A 22,191-nucleotide genomic window follows, 5' to 3' on the forward strand; every position below is an offset into this window, starting at 1 on the left:
ATACAATTTGATTTTGACTTATAGTATAGACGCACCTAATATAGCTTCAGTTATTCTTAAGAATTGTCCCCTTCTTACTAATGACCTCGATTTGCGATCTCATTTTCATTTAGCTCCCAGAATAGTATACAGAAGGGGCATGAATCTAAAACAAATGTTGGAAGCCACAAACCAACCATACCCAATGACAAGAGGAATGTCCAAGTGTAATATGTGTAATTATTGTAAACACATGGACATAGGGGCTACTTTTACTATTATGGATAAGATATTTTCCATTAAATATAAAATCAATTGTCAAACTAAGTGTCTTGTATATCTGGCAAAGTGCACACAGTGTCCTGCATTTTATATTGGCAAGACAGAGAGACGGTTACGGGAACGTGTATATGAACATGTCTATGCTATTAGTAAAAACAAACCTGAGAACGCACTAGCCAGACATATTAATTGTTACCCAAACCATTCCTTTATATTCAAAGGCATTGATTTGGTACTAGATGATTACAGGGGAGGCCCTATACATTGATTATTGGAAAAACTTGAATTGATTTGGCAGCTACGTTTGGATTCTTACCATTTTCCAGGCTTAAATGATATGCTATCTTTAGCCTGTATTTTAAAATTGAAGAGTCTGGGTAGATAATAATAATTTCTAAAAATTTTTTTAATTTTTTAATTATTTTATATTGTAGATGACATGATGGTTTGTTACGCTGTTGTACACCTAGCTAAAAATACAAGTAGAGATTACATTAATGTATTTTATGTAGATTCATTATACTCTGCTTTGAGGGTTATATATATATATATATATATATATATATATATATATATATATATATATATATTTTTTTTTTTGCTGGTGTAAAAATACGAATATATACATGAGGGCGCTATAACTAATGAACTTGAATTTTTCAAATTGTGATCACATGACAGCTAGGTTATTTATTGCCCCACCTGGTTTAACAGCTTGTTGCATGTTAATGTGAGTCTGAAGCAGTTCTGTTGTTTACAGAACGAAAAGTGGATTTTTACTTGCTGCTTAAGTGGATTTTTACTTGCTGCTTTGGTTTGAATAAACGCGCTTTTTAATTGCCTTGGACTGAGTGGCTAAAATACTTTTGGAGTCTGTGGATTCAGCATTTTCGGGTTCCTGAGTTTGTGTTGCTTTTCGTAGAGCTTTATTTAATCAAATTACCCAAAGTTGGTATGCCCCTCATGTCTCCTCTTTGATACTTCAGTATGTACAAAATTGTAGTATTTGTTTGGAATATAACATAAGCAAACATGCCAACAGCAAATCTGCATATTTACCTCCACCCTGGGGACCTTTTGTTAATATACAGCTGGATTTCATCCAGATGCCTAAGACTAATAATTTACAATTTATTTTGGTGGTAGTGTGTATGTTCTCAGTATGGGTGGAAGGTGGAAGCTTATCCATGTCGCAAAGCTGATGCAGTCACAGTTATTAAAAAATTGTTATCTGATTATATATCGAGATTCGGTATACCCATCATTGTTAACAGTGACCAGGGAAGTCATTTTACTAATAATCTGTTTAGAGTTATGTAAAGCTTTTAATACTAAGTTGAGTCTTTACTGTCCCAACCATCCCCAGTCATCTGGATTAGCTGGATTAGTGGAAAGGGTAAACAGGACCCTTAAAAATAAAATTTTGAAGATTTGTGCTGAAACCCACTTAAAGTGGCCCAAAGCCCTTCCCTTAGCATTGTTGAGTATGAGGGCCTCACTGAATGCCACCAGGAAATTGAGTCCATATGAGATATTAATGAGGAGACCCATGGCCCTTCCAGCTACCCCTCCAGTGGGAAATGCCGATTTAACTTTGTCAGATGATACTATGATTTCTTATTGTAGGAGACTCCTCAAAAATTTGCAGCAATATCATCGAACAGTAAGAGCAGCGTTACCAAAGCCTCCTGACCAGCTCTGCCATCAACTACAACTGGGTGACTGGGTATATGTGAAAACTTTTCAGAGGAAAAAAACTGCCTGAGCCCGAGCTGGAAGGGGGCCTTTCCAGGTCCTACTCACCACTTTAACTGCAGTTCACTGTGCAGGACTACCAACATGGATCCATTCATCTCATTGCAAGAAGACCTGTCATGCGGGGACCCCAGATGAATCATTGCAGCCAACAGAGGGAGATCGAGGTGTGACAGATAAATCATCTGCCCAGTGAGAAGGTCAACTTCAGTAGCAGTCCATGATAAATCCAGTGACAACAGGTACTTTTGCTTTGTTTCTGCTGCTGTTCCCTTCTATAAACTGGTCAAGAGAAAGCAGTTTCTTGCTGGTCCTTCGGCAATATGCCAAAAATCTAAACAAAACAAACTGCTGGATATGTTCGCATATACCTCATCATTCCAAGGCAGGGATTCCCATGATTCCCATCCCTGCATCATAGGTGTCATTTGAAAAGGACCTTAATGACATCAGCTTAACCTGGCATAATGTAACTGATTTTTCAAAGGTTGTGTCTCTTCAACTTGCAACCACACAACATGGAGACACGTTATGCCAGAAATGGGACTGTACCTGTAGGGAAAAGCAAATGTAATGACACCAGGCATGAAAGTGTGTTAGACTCTTTGCACTTAAAAAGCTATGACTGGGGGCATGGCCATGATAAGTGGCCATTACTACATCTGTGGTAATCGTGCCTACCCCTGGTTGCCTACAGACTGGTCTGGATGTTGCTTTGTAGGCTATATTAATCCTGCTATTCAACATTTTGAACACCCACCAGCAGGTAGACTGAGAAATAAGCAAGCAATCCACTGGACTGAGCAAGTATTTTCAATTTTTAGTCCTGGGTATGGAGAGCAAAGGACAATACTTGAAATCACCACACTTGCCCAAATTCTACAGGAGGTGGCCAATAAAACTTCACATCACATCAGGATGGCAATTGAAAATGACTGAAATGCGAACTGTGGTGTTACAGAATCGAATGGACTTCATATAATGCTTGCTGCAAAAGGGGGAGTCATGTGCCCTCATAGGGAGCCATTGCTGTTCATATATTAGTGACTATCAAGATGAATAGGAAAACCTGGCAAACTTCATGGAACAAAGGGCCAAAGAGTTGGACAGCACATCCAAAAGTTGGATACTTTTTGGATGGCTGGGCAGTATTTTTGGTAACCTGAGAACTAGCATAATCCAAGGTTTTGTCATTGTACTTTTTATTATATTTGTAATCATTTTAGCATTTTCTATTCTAAAGGCTGTGATTACAAGATGTTTAACCTCACCTGCACATGAAATGCCACTGCATGCACAAATCAACGGCAGTTCTATTTTAACAAAAAATGATGATGACTACTATGACGCTGAGGCGTATTTTATCAAGTTAAGAAAAATAAAAATATAATTATATAGTATGACACTGATAATGTCAGAGGGAGAAAACTGTTATGGGACAAGATCAGCTTATTAAAATGTACATTCATTTCAGTTTATTAATGATACTATAATATGATTGTTAAAAAGCAAATATAATTTGTATGCAGGGCTGGGAAAAATACAGCTTCATAAGCCCACAGTATTTGCTGTTTTTTTAACTGCATTCTTTTAGTATGTAATACGAGAGAATCATACGTGTTGCATGAAGTGAGGCATGTAGTAATACAAAAAGGAATTTGTTAGCCTGACTCCTCCAGGCTAAGAGTGCATTGTTGCTAGAGCAGGTTTGCAGCAGCCAAGGTCAGAAACAAGACCCTTTGGAAGCAGGTGAATCATGTATAGGAAGGTGTTCACATGAAGTCTAAATTGAAAATCATGAGGAATGAGGACATTTGTAAAGTTTTCTATAGGACACAGTCATTGTAATGTAATGAAATTGCATGAGCAGTTTGATAAGAAAATGTATAAAAATACAGTTTTTGTATGTAAAGTGGGAATGCTTCATCAATAATTATGAAGACTAACTCCCAGCGCTGTAAGAATAAAATTTCTGTTTGCACATCCTGAAGTGTTGTACCTGACTAAAGGCATATAAGGTAACTTCTTAATGTTATTTATTTATGACTTTAACAGTATGAAAAGATGTCTGTTATAATACTGAAGGAAACTGGTGTAGAAACTGACAATGAATGTGAGTTTTACCAAAAGACTCCAGGAGTTAAAGGGATAAAAGAAGTCAGTGTAGAGACTGAAGAGAAGAGTTTCTAGTTAAGAATAGACTAAATGAAACAGAAACAGAAACTGAGTAATCAAGAGATGGGTTCATACTGAAGGAAAAGAAAATGAGGAACTTGAAATGTGTAATAAGCTTTTTCTTCCTTTATCAAAGCAGAGAGCTACAGGGAAACAGAAGCAGGATTTGAAGAGAAAAGCATTAACAAACACCTCACAGGAATACCAATAGAAACAGCAAGTAGCTTTGATGGAAGAACAATGTATTCAACACTTACCCTTTATAGGGAATCAAATAGTTAAAGGGGAAAAAGCCTGTACCTATATTTCAAGAAAAAGCCACGCCCCCAACTTCACTTCAGAGTACTGAAAGAATACTGAGGAAAATATTGTCTTGGATGTCCTCAAGATAAGATTTGTAAATTTCAAGAAAACTCAGTGAGAAGACAATACACTAATTAGAGCTAGAGAGAGCATAGAGACAGTAGAGGAGAAACTAAAAGAATAGAAGAGGCCCTCTACATATGCTTGCTTTGAGCTAAGAAATTATCTGCTATCTAGGGTAATCAATGATTGGGCTAGATACTGAGCTATTTATTAGTTTCAAAACTTTCTAGAAGACTTGTAAAAAATTAGCACACACCTACATTTTGGGTGGTCATTTAGGAATGGACAAGACAAAAGCTAAAGTTTTGGACCAGATTTTAATTAGTGTCTTTTTATGATAAACACAGAAAATTTTTGTGCAGTCTGTCCAGAATGTTAAAGGGCAGCACTTAATCCTAGATCCTCTAATACCCTTGCCCATTCTAGAGGCACCTTTTGAGTGTATAGCAATGGAGACTATGGGCCATGTGTAAATTTGTATAATGTCACCATTCTAGTTTCTAGTAGTTATTGATTATGCAACATTTCCTGAGGCAGCACTACTCTGAAGAGTCAATTCAAAGTCTGTGACCAAAGAGCTGTAATACTCTTTTCTAAGGCAGAACTTTCCCAAAAATTCTTATTTACCAAGGCATCCCATTCATAGCAGTTTGGATTCAGATCAGGATGCAGCACAATTGACCTGGGGTTTATAGGGAAACAGATAGTTGAAAAGAAGCTGGAAATGAGGACAGAGTTCAACTGGGCATTCCTAGACTTGGAGAAACATTTAATAAGGTCCAAAGAAAGTTGATATGGGCAGTGCTGTGGTGGTCTGAAGTCTCAGAAACATTGGTAGAATTAGTGCAGGACCCAATGACTCAAGTATCAGTCTCACAGAAGGGTTCCCAGTGGGAGTGGAAGTGCATCAGGGTTCAGCTCTGAGTCCACTGCTATTTATACCACTGATGGACAACATTAGCAGACAGGTCAAAGGAGACAGATCAACAAAGGTTCTGTATGCAGATTATGTGGCATTAAAGGCAGACTCTAAGCAAGAACTGAATGCAAACCGAAAGCCACATGGAATGAAACTGAATATAGATAAGACGGTTGTAATGCCAGCAAATGGGGGAAATTGGAAGAAGCTTGGAATTGAGACAGAAGGGAGAGTAGTGGAACAGGTTAACAGTGTCAAGTATCTGGGGGTGGTGGTTGAGGAGAAGGGAATTCTGAAAGGAGAGGTGAGAGCTAGAATCACAGGGCCTGCAGCCAACTGGCACAGTGTGTCAGGTATAGTATATAACAGAAGAATGCCAAAGAAGCTGAAAAGTAAAGTGTACAAACAGTGGTGCAACCAGTACTATTGTTTGGTACAGAAACCTGGGCAGTAAAGGCAGAGCAGTTGAGGAGTCTAGAGATGATGGAGTTGAAGTGCCTGAGATGGGTGATAGGATGCACATTGTGGGAGAGGTGAAGAAATGAGGGCATAAGAGCAGAAGCCAACGTAGGTCCAATTGCAGAAAAGGTCAAAGAGAACAGATTATGGTAGTTTTGGCACATATGCAGAAAAGCAGAAGGCACTCTTATGAAGAAAATTTGGGACAGACAGGAAGATGGAAAGAGGAAATGAGGGTGTTCAGCAAAGAGGTGGATGGATTGTGTGAGAGAAGACCTGCAACAGTCAGGCTTGAGTGTCGAAGAAGGCAGGAGAGTGGCACTGAACTGAGAGAGATGACAACAGTTGATGTGACACCCTGACTCCATGTAGAAAATGGGAAAGAGAGGTTGATGATGATTGATGATGATGAAGGCTCTCCATTCTTGATGAGAGTGATGCATGAACAGTGTCAGCGTTTTAAAATGAAAAAGCTAAGGATATCTATGTACCATCATCAAACAAATGGACTAGCTGGGTTTACTATTATTTCGCTGAATTAAACAATGGCGAATTGCTACTAATTTGAAACAAAAATGTGAAATTTATAATGCTGAACACAAATAAAGTTGAACTCCAAAGTGGTGAATGTTTGAATTTGACATAATTCGAACATTTGCCACACTTCCAGGAATAGTATTTCTGTGACTTGCACTGTAAAAAACATGTTTGCAGGGGGGCAAGCCCCCCACTCTCCCCGCTACTTAAATATACAAACTCTGGGATCACACCATAGTGAGGGAAAGGGTACATTTCCCGATCCCCACTATAGTGCCATCTGCATCACAATGTCGAACCTTACAACAGTGAATGCTGTATTGCATTCGCTGTTGTATGGTTCGACATTGTGGCATTAATTTTTTCGTTTTGTGAAATGACACTTTCGCACAAATGTAAATCGCATGAAGTGCAATCAACAAAATGATGTACAGCCGACTAGTTGAATGTTTTAAGACAACTCATTGCTTCCTACAAGAGTATAGTTATCAGAAAATTAGTGTTGCTGTGTGCCCTGTAAGAGTATACTCATCTTTACAGAAGAATTTCCTGTACTCCTGAAATGAGTTTACTTGCCACTGTTTTCAAAGCATATTTTCTGAAGTCCTGGTAAAGGTACATATATAAAACTAAGGTGGCAAGGTGGTATCTACAAGCTGACATGATTTGCTAAGCATGCAAGTAAAATGGTCAGCATGGGATATGCAGAAATGCCCTTAAGGCGTGTTTGCAAAAGTTATGAAAAATGTGACTTATTTCCACATTTACATTAATAATGCAAAAATAGAGTGTTAAACTGTCTTTTGGGGGGCAATGTATTCATGCAGTGAGTGTTAGAAAAAAATGACATTAAAACATGGTAATAATTGGAAGGCATTCTAAGATATAAAGGTTCTTTTGGTAAAGCATTTATGACTATTTCCTATATTTTCATAACTACAATAATTTGATAAAAGCTGTCTGACTACAGGTGAACAACTAGTGCCATCCTATAGAAAATATTAAGGCACACAATACTACCACTGATATTTGATATCTAACACAAATGGTTTTGGATATTAATATTGTTTTGCGATACTGTGAAAGTAGTATACGTATAATTTGCATAGATTACACAATATCACCAAATATGCGATCCCTTTTTGTCATGCTTCATTGGAAAGCTCTTGAAGCGGTGAACAATTCTGTGACTGATATCGTATCCTATATGCATTTAGAGATATAATCCATTGTTTGAATATAACAGCAGTATTTTTTGGCAAACAAAATACATTTGTTTTCAAAATCTTCAATATAAAGTCAGTATTTCATAGGTTCAAAGGTTCATAGGTAGGTACTAAGCTATCGGCCCAAGGGCCTATGCAAGCCTAGCCAACAAGGTTCCCTGGCTTACGCCACCCAAGAAATTTATTTTCCTGTGTCACTGATGAGCAGAGACACAGAAGTGATCCCTGGGGTGTATTTCCTATTTCCCATCCACTCATCAAGATTTTTCTTGAAGAGTGCTAATGAAAAACTTTGCTTGACATAGATGGGTAGCCTGTTCCAGAGTATGGGAAGTCTCTGGGATAGGAATCTATCCCTCCAGCATGTCCTGTTTATTGTGGTGACAAGGTTTAGGTCCCTAGAGCGTGTAGCTCGGAGGGATTGGGATTTCTTTAGGTATAGCATGTCCAACAGCTCTGGGTTTGACATAGCTTTATATGTTAGGCAGAGATCACCGCTGAGTAGGTGATATGCTACGGAGTAAAGCTGGAGTTTTTTGAGGCAGTCAGTGTAGGGCATTTGTTTGAGTCCAGTAATCCTCTTTGTGAGGTACTTCTGTGGCCTTTCCAGCTGCTGCAGATGTCTTGTGAGGTACATTCCAAAAGGGGAGTTGTACTCTATAATGGGTCTAATGAGTGATGAGTAGAGGGTATCGATGACCTCTTTTTTCCTGGATGAGAACCCTTTTATGATGAGGTGTGCCACATAGAAGGACTTCCTGACTACTGTGGTGATGTGACTATCAAAGGAGAGACTACTGTCCACCTGGGTCCCAAGGTCTCTTATCATGCATTCGGTGTTAAGTAGATTGCTGCCTATGTGATAGATCATGGGTACAAAGTTTTTACCAAAGGGGATGACACTGCACTTTTTGGCATTGAGCTTGAGGCCATGGCTCTGACACCAGGCATCTGTCTCAGAGATGCCCTTCTGTAGGATGTTCACATCATTTGGGGACTTGACTATGGCTCCTAGTTTGCAGTCATCTGCGAACTTCGTTAGCCAGAGGCCTTCTGTGTTAGCCTGTACTTCAGAGAAGTAGATACCAAACAGGAGCAGTCCCAGGACGGAACCCTGTGGTACTCCACTTGTCACTGGTTTGAGGTCAGATTTGGAGTCTGCAACTTTTACAGTGTGGGTTCTGTCAGTGAGCCAGTTGGCAACCCATCTTGTGACGTAGGGATTTATGCCTTGTTTATTGAGTTTAGCTATAATTCCAGAATGGGGATGGTGTCGAAAGCCTTGGCGAGGTCAAGATCGGCTGTGTGAACCACTTTACTCTCATCTACGGCTTTGGTGACTGCCTCAAAGAAGTCGATCAGGTTCAGGAGGCATGATCTGCCTTTCACAAACCCGAACAGGGTGAGATCCAGAGTTTGGAGGTTACCAATGCCTTTGTTCATTTCGGAGACAGACCTTTGATACTAACATCACATATAGCCCATTGTTTTCCAAAGAGCTAACATATTTTACATTTTTGTAACTTACATCATTTTCAGATATTACTAATCTAATGAAATGTGTTTTCATTAGAGGATTTTAGAGAAAGTCTCTCAGTAAGCAAATAGCTTCCTGGTTAGAAGACCTCAGGAAGCAAAGGTGTTAAATAGTCTTCTGCTGGTCAGGATTAAATGAAATAAAGTCTATATTATGAATGGCTAAAGAGTTAGATGGGAAAAAAAGGATCAACTGCTATCATATCTTCTCTTTGATGTAAGAGGAGTATCCCAAGTCTCAAATGGAATCAAAGCATTTGAATTGCTATATGGCAGGCATCCCTGAGGCTTGCTAGATTTACCAAAACATATAGGACAGAAAACACCCCCTTTAAAAATGGGATATGGCATTTTAGAGAATAGCTGACCAGCACATCACCACCTTGATTGGAGAACGAATGTTCTCCAGCAGGGTGTAAATGTACAGGTGATGCACAATGAAAAAGAATTCTCCCACTTCATGGCCACATATTAAGGTGCCATGAAGCTTGGACAGAAAACTGATCATTTTTTATGCTCAATAAATGTGGCTTTGCTGTTTAGTCAACATAAAATAAATAAAAAAAGTAAATAAAAGAAGAAACGTCTGTGTGTGTGTGTGTGTGTGTGTGTGTGTGTGTGTGTGTGTGTGTGTGTGTGTGTGTGTGTGTGTAAGAGAGTGTGAAACACAGAGAGTGGGATAGGAAATTCTATTGTGTATCAACAGCCAATTTTTTTTTAAAGTATGAGACTCTAATGCTTGCCATTATGGACTGACCTTATTCCTTCAATACTTGTCATGGGAGGAGATTGTAACAAAGGGGCTGTGGCTGCTGCTTTTGTGTGTGTGTGTGTGTGTGTGTGTGTGTGTGTGTGTGTGTGTGTGTGTGTGTGTGTGTGTGTGTTTGTATAGAGACTAAATACTTATATAATGTATATTTTGGATGTAAAATACTTCTTCCCACAGCAATTACATATGCCATGGCAAGTTTGAAACATTAGGCGGAAGAACAATTTTATATCAAAAATATATTTAAAAAAGTATTTAGTAATAAAAAAGTTGCAAAACAATGTAATTAATAGCCCATTCTCTAAGCACAGGAATGCCCTCAGGGTGGGCATTATCAGAGAATTATACAATGACTGTTCATTACTATTCACAAATTGATTGGACAGTCCAACAAGTGTGCCCATTTGAAGCTGAGCATATACCAACAGAAAAAATTCAGCCATTAAAATACCATTGAGCAGTCAGACTTTCTATTGGTAAATGCTGAGGGACTGAGCAAAATACAAGAAAAATCAGATACGTTCTGCAAAACTAAACAATCAATAACGTACCTGATTTTCCTTGTATTTCTGCACTGACCTTTGGAAAATTTCCACAGTTAAAAAAAAAATACAAAAACCGGCAATGGAGATTCTCTCTTCTCTGTTGCTTCTTCTGCAATGTTCTGATGTACTGTGGGGGCGTGGGAATGTAAGTCCTTTATACAATCCGCTGTACATTAGTAAACAATGAAAAATGCGGAGGAACAGTTTAGTGCCATTAAACAAAGACATTATTTAAGAAAGGTAAACAATTTCTTTCTTAAATAATGTCATTGTATAATATAGCAATAACCCACAACCGTGGGTAAATCCCACATTACCCACACCCAGACGTGGGTTATTGCCATTATACTATGACATTATTTAAGAAAATAAATAATTACTTTTCTTAAATAATGGCATTGTATAATGCCTCTTTGCTGCCCTTCCACAGCTGTCTGGTATCCACGGCAGTTCTGATGTACTGCGCATGCCTATGCAGTACATCAGAGCTGTGGCCAAAAGCAACGGAGAAAGCAAGAGCTATGTTGCTTTTTACTGTTTCGCTATGTTAAATGGGTTTAACATAGCGAGACAGCTTACAAAAAAAAACGGAGATGTCCGTTGCTTATTTTAAAGCTGTCTCGCTATGTTAAACCCATTTAACATAGCGAGACAGGTTTAAAAAAAAGCAACGGAGAAAGCAAGATCTCCGTTGCTTTTTTCACACTGTGTCGCTATGTTAAAGGAGTTTAACATAGTGAGACAGCTTTAAAAAAAGCAACGGAGATCTCCGTTGTTTTTTTTAAACCTGTGTCGCTATGTTAAACTCTTTTAACATAGCGAGACAGTGTTTTAAAAGAGACTTATACTAATGGAAAAAGTCCAGGCGACTGGACCTTTTTCCATTAGTATAAGTCGATTTACAACGTGCATGCTGGCCAATCAGCGTGCATGTTTTGGAATATTAATGGGGGGTCATGGTATAATTAGCAATAATACACTCCTGTGTGTAGGTATATCAGGATGTTCCCACATCTGGCTTTATTTGATCACTCAGGCTTCACCCTCATGATCAAACCACACCAACTATGAATAAATTCTGATATGCCCACACCCAGCCATGGTTTATTGCTTAATTAACACCCTTTCAGGGATAGCAAGGCTTTCCTCCTGTGGTCTCATAACAGACCTGGGCATGCATTAATTTCCTGCTTGCTTACAGACTTGCAGTACAGATTAACAGTTTTAATGTCTTTAATAAGAGAACATGTGGAAAGGGCACAGCAGACACACTGGAGAACATGTAACAAATATGGTCATCTGAGAGTTCAGACTACTCAATGTGAAAAAACAAATAAGTGAAGTGAATTGTAAGGTAAGCCAACTGTTAAAAAGAAAACCAGAAGAGTTGCATCACATAAACGTGCAAAAAACATGTAGGAAATCTTCTTTAAGTATGTTTTCAGGGGAAGTTAAGTTTCCCACAGCATGCCCTGTAGTCAGAATATGACAAACACTATCTTGGTCTCAGAAACATTTCATGAATAAGGACATATTCCCAGACCTACCTGGTTAAAACAGTTTAATTCAATGCAACATAGTAAATGTGTATGGTTAAAAAGTACTCTTAAATCCATAGAAAATACCAAAATCTCAATGTCAAGCAATTAGGGATAAAGCACAAACAATGCTTAAACTTGGGGTTATAGAAAAAAAAAATCACAGCTGCACTGTGTGCTTCTATTTGATTTTTTTTTTCCAGTTTGTGGTTGTATATATTTGCAGTATTTAGTATGTTATAGAAAACAAAAAAAAATCGAGTGGAACAGTTCAGTTGTACTTATCTTCAAACCTGACGAGTCTATAAGGTTTTGCATTGACTTCAGGGTGCTGAATAAAATATTAGCATTTGATTCATATACCATGTTCTGAGTGGACAAATTGAGAAACTGGGCAGGTCTAAGAATCTGCCCACTTCAAACATGAAGAAAGGATACTGGCAAAAACACTTGCCCCATCTGCTAAGGAGAAAACGTTTTCCACACCATAATGCCTGTTTCATTATCGAGCACTGCCTTTTTGTCCACTGAGCACCTGAAACATTCCAGAGGCTGATGGGCAAAATCCTTAGACCCCCCCCCCACACTAGATATGCAACAGCCTATCTGCATGTCATTGTAATTTTTTCTGAAGATTATGAAAGTCATCTACCAAAATTTCAAACCATTTTAAATGCTTTGCATCAGTCTAGACTGAGAGATAACCTGAGTAAGTACAAGTTAGGTGTGGCTAAATCTTTCTATCACAAGTTGAAAAATATGAAACATTGTAAAAAATGGTCCGCACCAACCATTAAAAACAAGTTACATTTTTTGGGGGGCATGGCTAGGTATTTCACCACTGTAGTTTGGGCTTGAATGACCTGACTAAAGGTAAGGCTCCAATGATGGTGAAATGAACAAATGAAATGGAAAAAAAATCTTTAAACAACTAATGAATATGCTTTGCATTGAGCCCATACATACTGCCTCTGACTTCACAGAACAGTTCTTTGTACACAGAGGTACAGTACCTCTAAAGTTGACATAGGTGCAGGGTTGATGGGGAATAACACCCCATTGACTATATTAGCAAAAAACTGAGAAATGCCAAGAAGCCCTAAACAGATATTGAAAGAAAGTGTTAAGCTGTTGTGGGCCCTTAACAATTTTAAATGCTACCTATTGGTCAGGATCTTCTTGCTTGTAACAGACCCTGCATCACTTCAATGTCTGTCTTGACAAAAGGATGCTAACTTGAAGTTATCATGGTGGGCCCTGATCCTACAGCCCTTTCAATTTAAGGCATACAGCCCATCTGCTTAGACTCAGACGAATGGTTCTACACTGACAGGTTCATACAGCATAATGGTGTCTGGGCTCCTTAAATGTGTTGGTGCAGAAACAGACAGGCAGGTAAAATTTAGTGAGAGACAGCTACAAACAGACCTATTTATGGCCGAGTGCCAGCACTGCGCAGATATCATCACTAGGAAGTCGACTTACAGATGCTGTAGATGCAGCCACCACTCTGGTTGAATGTGCTTTTGGTTTAGACTGCAAAATCAAGCCAAGCCTTTTTTCATATATACAAATGAGATACAGTTTGAAAGCCATCTGAACAATGTAACTTTGAAAACTGACTTCCCCATTTTCTGTTTTGAGAAAGCGACAAACAATTGGTCCAGTTTCCTGAATGGTCTTGCCTTCTGGAGGTAGAATCGCAATTGATGATGTATGTCCAGCATATGCAACATGTATTCACCTTTAGTAGAAAACTTTGGAAAGAAAATTGGTAAATTAATAGATTGGTTCAAGGTAGATTCAGATGCCGAGTTAGTAGGAAAGAAGCATTGGTTCTTAATGAAACTCTGTGCTTGTGAAGGACCAGATAGGCTGGTTTACAAGAAAGGACTTGTAATTCAGAAATCCTTCTGACTGAAGTTACTGCTATTAGAAAGACAGTTTTCCATTGAGAAATTTGATGTCTACTGATGTTGTGGGTTCAAAAGGGTGATTAAGTTAATGCCTGTAACATAATGGCAATGTCCCAGGAAAGCACTGGGTCTTTTATAGGTGGCCTAAAAAGAAAAGTCACCTTTAATTAGGCTTTTGATATTTTTAAGATGATGGAGGAATTTTCCTAGTCTACATGGAAACTGGAAATGGCTGCTAACTGTATCTTGATCATAGAATAGCTGTAACTGGCCTGAAATATCTCTGAAAGAAGGTGTAGAATAGTCAGAACTAGAGCTAAGAATGGGTCTAGATCTTCAGAAAATGCCCAGATAGAAAACTTCATCCACTTGCCATGATAAACCTTGGTATTAGAGTTGTTTTTGGGAAGCTGTGAGAATGCATACTACTGAAGGGGGAAAGCCTGTCTCTAGCTAATGATAAAACTGGAGGAACCATGCAGTTAGTTTCATGGATTTCTGAACCAGAGGAGGCAATCCGGATGGGTGGATGAACTAGTAGAGGCCATAGGAAAGGAAATCATGTTTGTCTAGGCCAATGGAAGGGGAAGGAAGGCACAGAGGAGATCCTACAGCCATTGATGGACAAGAGCATCCCTCTGTAACTGTCTCTGTGAAGGAACTAGGGCAAAACAACTGCTGCATTTGTTGTTTTGTTGGAGGGAAAAAGATCACAGCAATGTTGCCCCCCAGTGACTGAATATCTCTGCAGCCATTGTTGAGTTTAGGAACCACTTATGAGACATCTGGATACATCTGCTCAGTTTGTTCACCAGGACATTGGAATTTTCTGGGATGTGTATTGCTATGAGAAAATGCATATTGCCATACCCTCATGGCTTCTCAATGTTTAGATGCCAGACTATCAACATATTGTCTGTCTGAATAGTTATTAAACCTCTGGGGAGAGCATCCTGGAAGGCCTGAAATGCTAGGAGAGGACTGCTGTTATCTCCAGAATATTGATGTGAAGTTTTGCCTCTGTCTGTGACCATGAGTCTTGTATAGTGTTTCCCTCTAAGTGCCCCTCACCCCAGGAGGGAAGTGTCCATCATTACTACTGCTGCAGAGGAGTTCCCTCATGAAGGGAAGCCCCTCTGTCAGTGATGCAGATGTTATCCACCAAGATACATGGTTTCTGCAAGTTGGAGTGATTCATATCTTTGAATGAAGATGATTGTGAGCCTAAGACCATTGCACCCTTAAGGTCCACAGAAGAGCTCTCATGTGATATCTCGCCAAAGGAACCAATAGAATGGTCGATGCCATTAAACCTGAAGTATTAGCCTGGCTGGGGGAGAATGATGTCTCATGAGAGTTAAAGGTATTAGTTGGATCGAAAGCACCCTGTGAGGAGTAAGGCTGATTATTTGACAAACTGTATCCAGGTGGCATCAGATTAATTCTATAATTTGTGTTGGAGTTAATTGACTTTTTTCCATGTTGATAGTAATGCCCAAATCCTGAAGCAAGTACAGGAAGAGGTCTCAGTGTTGACACAGTGTTAGATTCAATGTAGCTGTTAGAAGCAAATCATCCAAATATGTGAATACCTGGAAGACAGTACCAAGAGAACTCTAAGGTGAATCTGAGCTCTAAGGAACCTCCTCATCACTCTGTCAATGTTCTGCTCTGAAAGACTCCTGTAGGACTGGGTGGAAAAAGCCAAAGATGAAGGCCTTGAGGGTCTCCTGTCCTATAAAATGGGCAAATGTAGCCTGGGGCTTAGCGGTTCCAGTGAGAACTGGGGCAGATCAATGGGTGAATGGATCAGAGTAGCTGATGGATCTGAGCACCAAGGAATCTTAAGATCAGGATCTGGAGTAGGAGCTGGATCAAGTGTCCTTTTCCTCAAATTTTCTGGCTTGTCTGCTTCTCCTTCTTTCTCTTTAATTTTTTCTTTCATCTTAACTTCTCTGTCTTTTTACTTTCTTCTCCTTGCTGGCTGGCAAAGTTAAAACAGACTGAGCTGGCTCAGCAGGAAGAATCCCTTTTCCTATCAGCTTTTCCTTCCTTTGCTGTAGTGCTCTAGTGCTGAAGGAAGCACAAGCTTGACATGGGGGTTCCAAGTGGTCTATCCCCCACCAGTAAACACACTTTGAATGAGGATCCTATGAGGGAAGTTTGTGTCCACACTCAGTACATTTTTTAAAACCCTGTGTCTCTGGCATGTTGGATATTAAAATAATATTGAACTATAAGTCTAATAATGCAACAGCACACCACAAAAACAATACAGCTATATACTATAGACAAAGGTAACATGCACTGTAATTTAACTACTAAATCTGATAACCATCCTACAGCCTATGGATATAAAGAATCAGCACTGCAGAACATAAAAGTACCAGAACCACAACCCTATACCATTGAAACTGGCAACACACACTAATTTAAGTACTAATCTCCTAACTAGGCTAAGGAAATGCCAGAAGTCTAAACCTCAAAATGCATGCACTCGAGGCACTCCTCAGTATGGAGAAAATCAATATATGTGTAGTAACAGAAACCTGGTTTAAGGCTCCAGAGAGCACCCCAGCACTACCAGGCTACAACTCATACTGTACATTTCAGCCACAAAACCCGGACTGCAATACAAAAGGCGGGGGAGTATCCATATTCATTATGTTATGTGGCGGATCCTTGCACCTGACAGGCAGCTAACAGTAACCTTCTCCTTGTTCAGCCTAGTGAGTGGGATGTCAGTGTACCTGACTATAGAGTCAACTATTACTAGTGTGTTGGGTATGTTATTTTGCCTTAAGGGCTGTGATCGTGTGACACACTGGATTTGTGATGTATGGGTTTCATGGTTTGTGTTGGGGGGGTGGAAGTTGCTTGGATGTCTGCTTTGGAGGTCTCTGTTGCTTCTGCAGATTTTTATTTAGAGCCTCCGAGTATGTTTTCATGTATTTATGTGTGTTTTTTGCCAGTGCTGGTTTCATAGGTCTATGTGAGACTGGTGGTGTGATGCAAGTAATTCCATTCTCCTCTTGACTGTCTGGTCCAGTCTTGGGTTGAGAGAGCTTAGCCTCCAGTTTGGCTGTATAATTGCATCTCTCGCATGTATTAGTGTTTGGTGGAAGGAGATGAGGGTTGTCTGTGTATATGAGGCAATTGTAGCATTGCCTCAAAATACCCAGATTCACCAGTTGGACCGGAGAGTACACCTGAAACTGCCCTTTGGACATGCCTGGATAGGTACAGTGAACTATTTTACTGATTGGCTGGTAAGGTCGAATAGAGAGTCTTGTCCTTCTCTACAGTATAGGGGAGTCTAGTGCTAAGGTTTATTAGTGCTTGCTATGTGTTTTGAGCAAGTACCGGTATGAGAAGTGAATGGTTTGAGTGCTTAAGTTGAACGTTTGTCTAGTTCCAAGGGAAAACTTGAAGAGTAGACTTTGTGGAGCTGGGAATAGTTATACCCTAGCTAACTGGTGCTGCCCAGCGTGCAAAACCGTGCAAATGCAGGATTTATAGCAGGGAAATGAAAGAGATAGAAATTAGCCCAAAATGGCCAATAAACTACTAATTTCTGGGCTGAAACCACTCCTCCAGGGACAGATAGGCTGCTCAAAGCTCCCTCTCTCACAGTGAACATTGAAACTTCCTTCTATCCAAGTAAGGTATGGGCAAACACAGAAACTTGTAGCGCAGGCCTGAATTCAGCACTAACCTGAAAACTAGACTATACTAACTTAGAAAGGCGGGAAAACAAGTATTTTTTTTTGTTTTTTTCAGAAAATAAAGCAGATACAATAAAAAAACACTTTAAATGCACAGAAATGGATATCACACTTGAATGTGTAGCATACAATAGTTAAACAGGTAATTTAAACACAAAAATGACTTTGCTAAAGTGCAGGTAGTAAAATAAGTACAATATTTAGCTGAAACAAGCTTTTTAAAATCACAGAAACTCTAGAAACTTGCTGTTTAGGTGGAATTAGCTAAAGGCAACAAGAAAATAAAGAAAAATATGATACTTAATCACTCCAAAGTCTCTCTTTTGTGCCCCTGAAATCACAGACACTCAGGTTAAGCAGCCCTCTCCAAAGCCAGAAACACAGCATCAGTGGGACTGGATGGTGTCCCAGGCTGCGTCCTACACGAGCTCAAAGAGGAACTAACCCCATGTATTTATGTGTGTTTTTTGCTGGTGCTGGTTTCATAGGTCTATGTGAGACTGGTGGTGTGATGCAAGTAATTCCCTCTACCCATAGAGTATAATGCCCCATTTGGGATGTACCTTACAAGACACCTGCAACAACTGGAAAGACCACAGAAGTACCTCACCAAGAGGATCACTGGCCTCAAACAGATGCCATATGCAGCTCGACTGAAGAAACTCCAGCTGTACTTGGTTGCATACCACCTACTCAGAGGTGATCTCTGCCTGACATACAAGGCCATGTCCAACACAGAATTGATGGACATGCACCACCTAAAGAAAACCATATCTCCTCGAGCCACATGCTCCAGGGATCTAAACCTCACCACAATAATAAATAGGATGTGCTGGAGGGATAGATTCCTGTCCCAGAGACTTCCCATGCTCTGAAACAAGATTCCAATCTACATTAGGCAGAACTCCTCGCTAACCCTCTTCAAGAGAAACCTTGACGAGTGGATGGGAAACAGAAAGTTTACCCCAGGGATCACTTCAATGGCTCTGCTGGACAGAGGCACAGGGAACTAATCTAAGGGGGCTGTGAAAGCCAACACATTCTGGCTAGGCTTATAAATGCCTTCGGGCAGATAGCCTAGTATCTACCTATGAACCTATGAAATACACTATTGTTTAGGGGAGGAGCGAAAAAGGATATAAAGCCTATTGAAGTAATATGAAGTTCTAGGAGCACACAAAGACATGACATAAATCTTCCATGGCAAATGAGATCTGGGGTGATTAGGTGGAGCACAGGGAGGTATGAGTAGGGGAGCAGCCAGAGCCCTGAAGCAAGAACTTCCTAGTTAGTGCCGAATTTGGATCTTTTTGGATCCGACAACCCACAGTTAAACTGGATGAAAATAGGTTCATAGGTGGTTACTAGGCTAACAGCCCTGCATCTCTTCCAAACCTAGCCATATTTATCCCAAACTGCTCCAATTGTCGGTGGTTAGGTGAGTGAAATTTGCAGAGGTAAGGATCCATTGTAATTAGTACGAACTGACTTCCTCTATCCAGTTGGGACATGGGCACCACCCCAGAAATAAATCTGCAGTCCCCCATCCATTGATCTAGGTTGCCTTTGAAGAGGGTCAGAGAAGGGGTCTGTTTCATGTAAATTGGAAGCTTGTTCCAGAGAAATAGCAGTCTTTGAGAGATGTATCTATCTCTCCAGCATCTCCTGTTCAAGTCAGAGGCTAGTTTAAGATCCCTGGAGTGAGTAACCCTCCTGCAGTTTGATTTACGAATGTGTAGCCGTTCCATCAGGGCCAGGTAAGAGACTGCCCTGTAAGCCAGTCACAGGTCACCCCCTAGCAACCTGTAGGAGCTAGAATACAGTAACAGGTCTTTCGGTCTTTCTGTGCAAGACTTGTTTTGCGTATCCTGTAATTTCTTAGTGTAAAACCTGTGTGGTCTCTCCAATTGTTGCAAGTGTCTGGTGAGGTATATGCAAAACGGAGCATTGTACTCAGTTATTAGTCTTATGAGGGCTGAGTATAATGGAATTATAACATCCTTAGATCTAAATGCAATGCCTTTACTTATAAGATGTAGTAACATTAGTAAGTATGCAAAATATACTCATTTGTATTACCCTGACAAGTAGGGCAGTGTAATGCATACAAATGTATCATATCCAGCAGTGCTCCAATACTAGGATATCTAGCTTGATGGATGATACCATACTGTTTTGATGAATTTTGCTATGATATATTGCATTAATTGCATTATTAAGAAATAATATGGAAAATATTGCTGCTCTCGTGTTGTACTGTGAAATAAAACCATTTGCACTGCAATACTCTGACCTCTAGGTAGATGACAATTTGCTTATTTACTGATAATGTTACCTTCACAATTCTCTTTTAATTTTCAGTTTTTCCAAGTTTGCTTTCATGAGCATGTCATTTATTGCATCATAGGTTCTTTTGCTAAAGTCTAGGATGATTTCTTTATGAGTGAGTCTGTTTTTACTTTTCGGCTAAAGAAGAGTGTAAGCATGCACCTTAGATTTTATTCTGCTTTTTATTTTATATTTTGGTAGAGCTAGAGAGATATTTTCCAATAAATGGAAAAGAAAAATAAATAAATGCAGCTAGTATCTAATATACGGAAATATTGTAAGCATCTTTTAACCCCCCCTTCACCAAAGTACACCAACAAAGGAGGTTTAGGGGCAATGTAATTTACCTCTGTTGCCCTGTTGATTCAACAATTATCAGTGAAGAAAGAAATAAACTAAAATAGCACTTAATCTACGCCATTAGCTTATCCCTGTAAACACAGCAGCATGAAGGAAGCTACAAGATCAGTAAGGCAAACCCACAACAGCTTGATTTGTTTTGATCTTACCACACCATCCTGCATCAAAGTTTCTGTTCAGATCTGTCCCTATACAGTTGCTGTCATCATATTTGGCTCGATTTTTTCTCCACATTCGATCCTTAAAAAAAAAAAAATAACTTGATATATTACAAAAGATGAACTCACAGAGTGTTGAACAATGGGTGCATACAGAATAGAGAACAGTGTATATGAAGATTTTGCAAAATAAATGCTATTATTACCTTACCTATTCTGCTACCTGCTTGGATCTTTTTTTAAAGTAATCATCAGTTTTCTAAATGAACAAATAAAGATGATGAGTCTTTAAACCACTTTCTAGAGCCTGTGACTTGATTAAATATGGTTTTAAGTACAGATAACTCTTCTATCTCCAGTATACTTTCAGTCTAAAGTTAATAAAGTATAGTGCAATTGGGATGAATAACAAATTAGGTTCATAGGTTCATAAGTTCATAGGTGTATACTAGGGTAATGGCCCTGCAGCCTTTACAAGCCTAGCCCATGGGATTACCCTGGCATCTTGCCACCAGACCTTAGTTCCCAGTGCCTCTGTCAAATAGAGCCACTGGAGTGATCCCAAGGATGAATTTTCTATGTCCCATCCACTCATCAAGATTTCTCTTGAAGACGGCTAGTGAGGCACTCCGCTTGACATGTATGGGAAGTCTATTTCATAACATGGGCATTCTCTGCATTATGAACCTGTCCCCCCAGCTTGTTCTGTTGATTGTGGTAATGAGGTTGAGGCCTCTGGAGCATGTAGTGCGGACGGATTGGGATTTCTTTAGATGTAGCATTTCTAACAGTAAAGATGAACTGAGCCAGGATAGACCACACACCTTTACAATATAGAGCATCTTCAGAGTAAAAGTGAAAATGAACTGATGTAACATTCAAATTCTTATATCATAGATTGTAAACGCCCCCAATCTAATTATCCAATCACTCTTTACAACTCATTAATAATTTTAAGAAGTAAAGACATCAAGTACTAAATACTATTCTAAATACAAATACAAATAAATACAAATAACTGGCCCATGGTACCATAGAAAACCATAAAAATAGACAAGCATGTATTGTTGTAAAAACTGCATAATAAAAACAAAACAAAAACAAAAAATACATACTATAAAACAATAAGACAAACTTTTCAATGATATAATACCAAAGCACAACTTTTGTAAAACTATTAAAATGGCAAGTATAAACTATTACCACTATATAACCTAAACTAATGTGTAATAATGTTATTGGAATAAATAAAACATACGAAACAATATAAAATATATGTATTTGGTTTTAATATAATAAGTAATCGTAATTGTGAATATTATAATAATAATAATACCTTCAAAATTTTTAAGAAACATTATATATGAATGGACCTGTATTTTAATATACTAGAAATTGAGATGTGTTCATTAATGCCTAGAGATTTTGAGGCATCAAGTCTTACTTGCCAAAGGCACTCCTTGACCTCCAGAAGTGTCCTTGAGTTCCCACCCTTGTCATTGTAAGGGGTCCTGTCAATGACAAAGAATATGAACTTTTTGAAATTTGTACATTCCAGGCTATGCAATATAAAGTGCATTTGTAGTTTGTTTGTTTTTTATGTCTCTAACGTTCTAAT

General features: G+C 39.1%; 1 protein-coding gene across 3 annotated transcripts in view; it reads right to left on the reverse strand.

The window, feature by feature from the left end:
* CPB2 (carboxypeptidase B2) overlaps window positions 1-22,191 on the reverse strand; it is a 475,453-nt gene that overhangs the window by 129,137 nt on the left and 324,125 nt on the right. For all 3 annotated transcript variants that reach the window (XM_044071578.1, XM_044071577.1, XM_044071579.1), the window contains one exon: window positions 20,565-20,655. In XM_044071578.1, coding sequence (XP_043927513.1) covers window positions 20,565-20,655 — 91 coding nt within the window. The remainder of the gene's footprint in view (window positions 1-20,564; window positions 20,656-22,191) is intronic.

The sequence above is a fragment of the Protopterus annectens genome, chromosome 5.part0 (genome assembly GCF_019279795.1).
Source record: "Protopterus annectens isolate FY-2018-M chromosome 5.part0, PAN1.0, whole genome shotgun sequence".
NCBI lineage: Eukaryota > Metazoa > Chordata > Ceratodontiformes > Protopteridae > Protopterus > Protopterus annectens.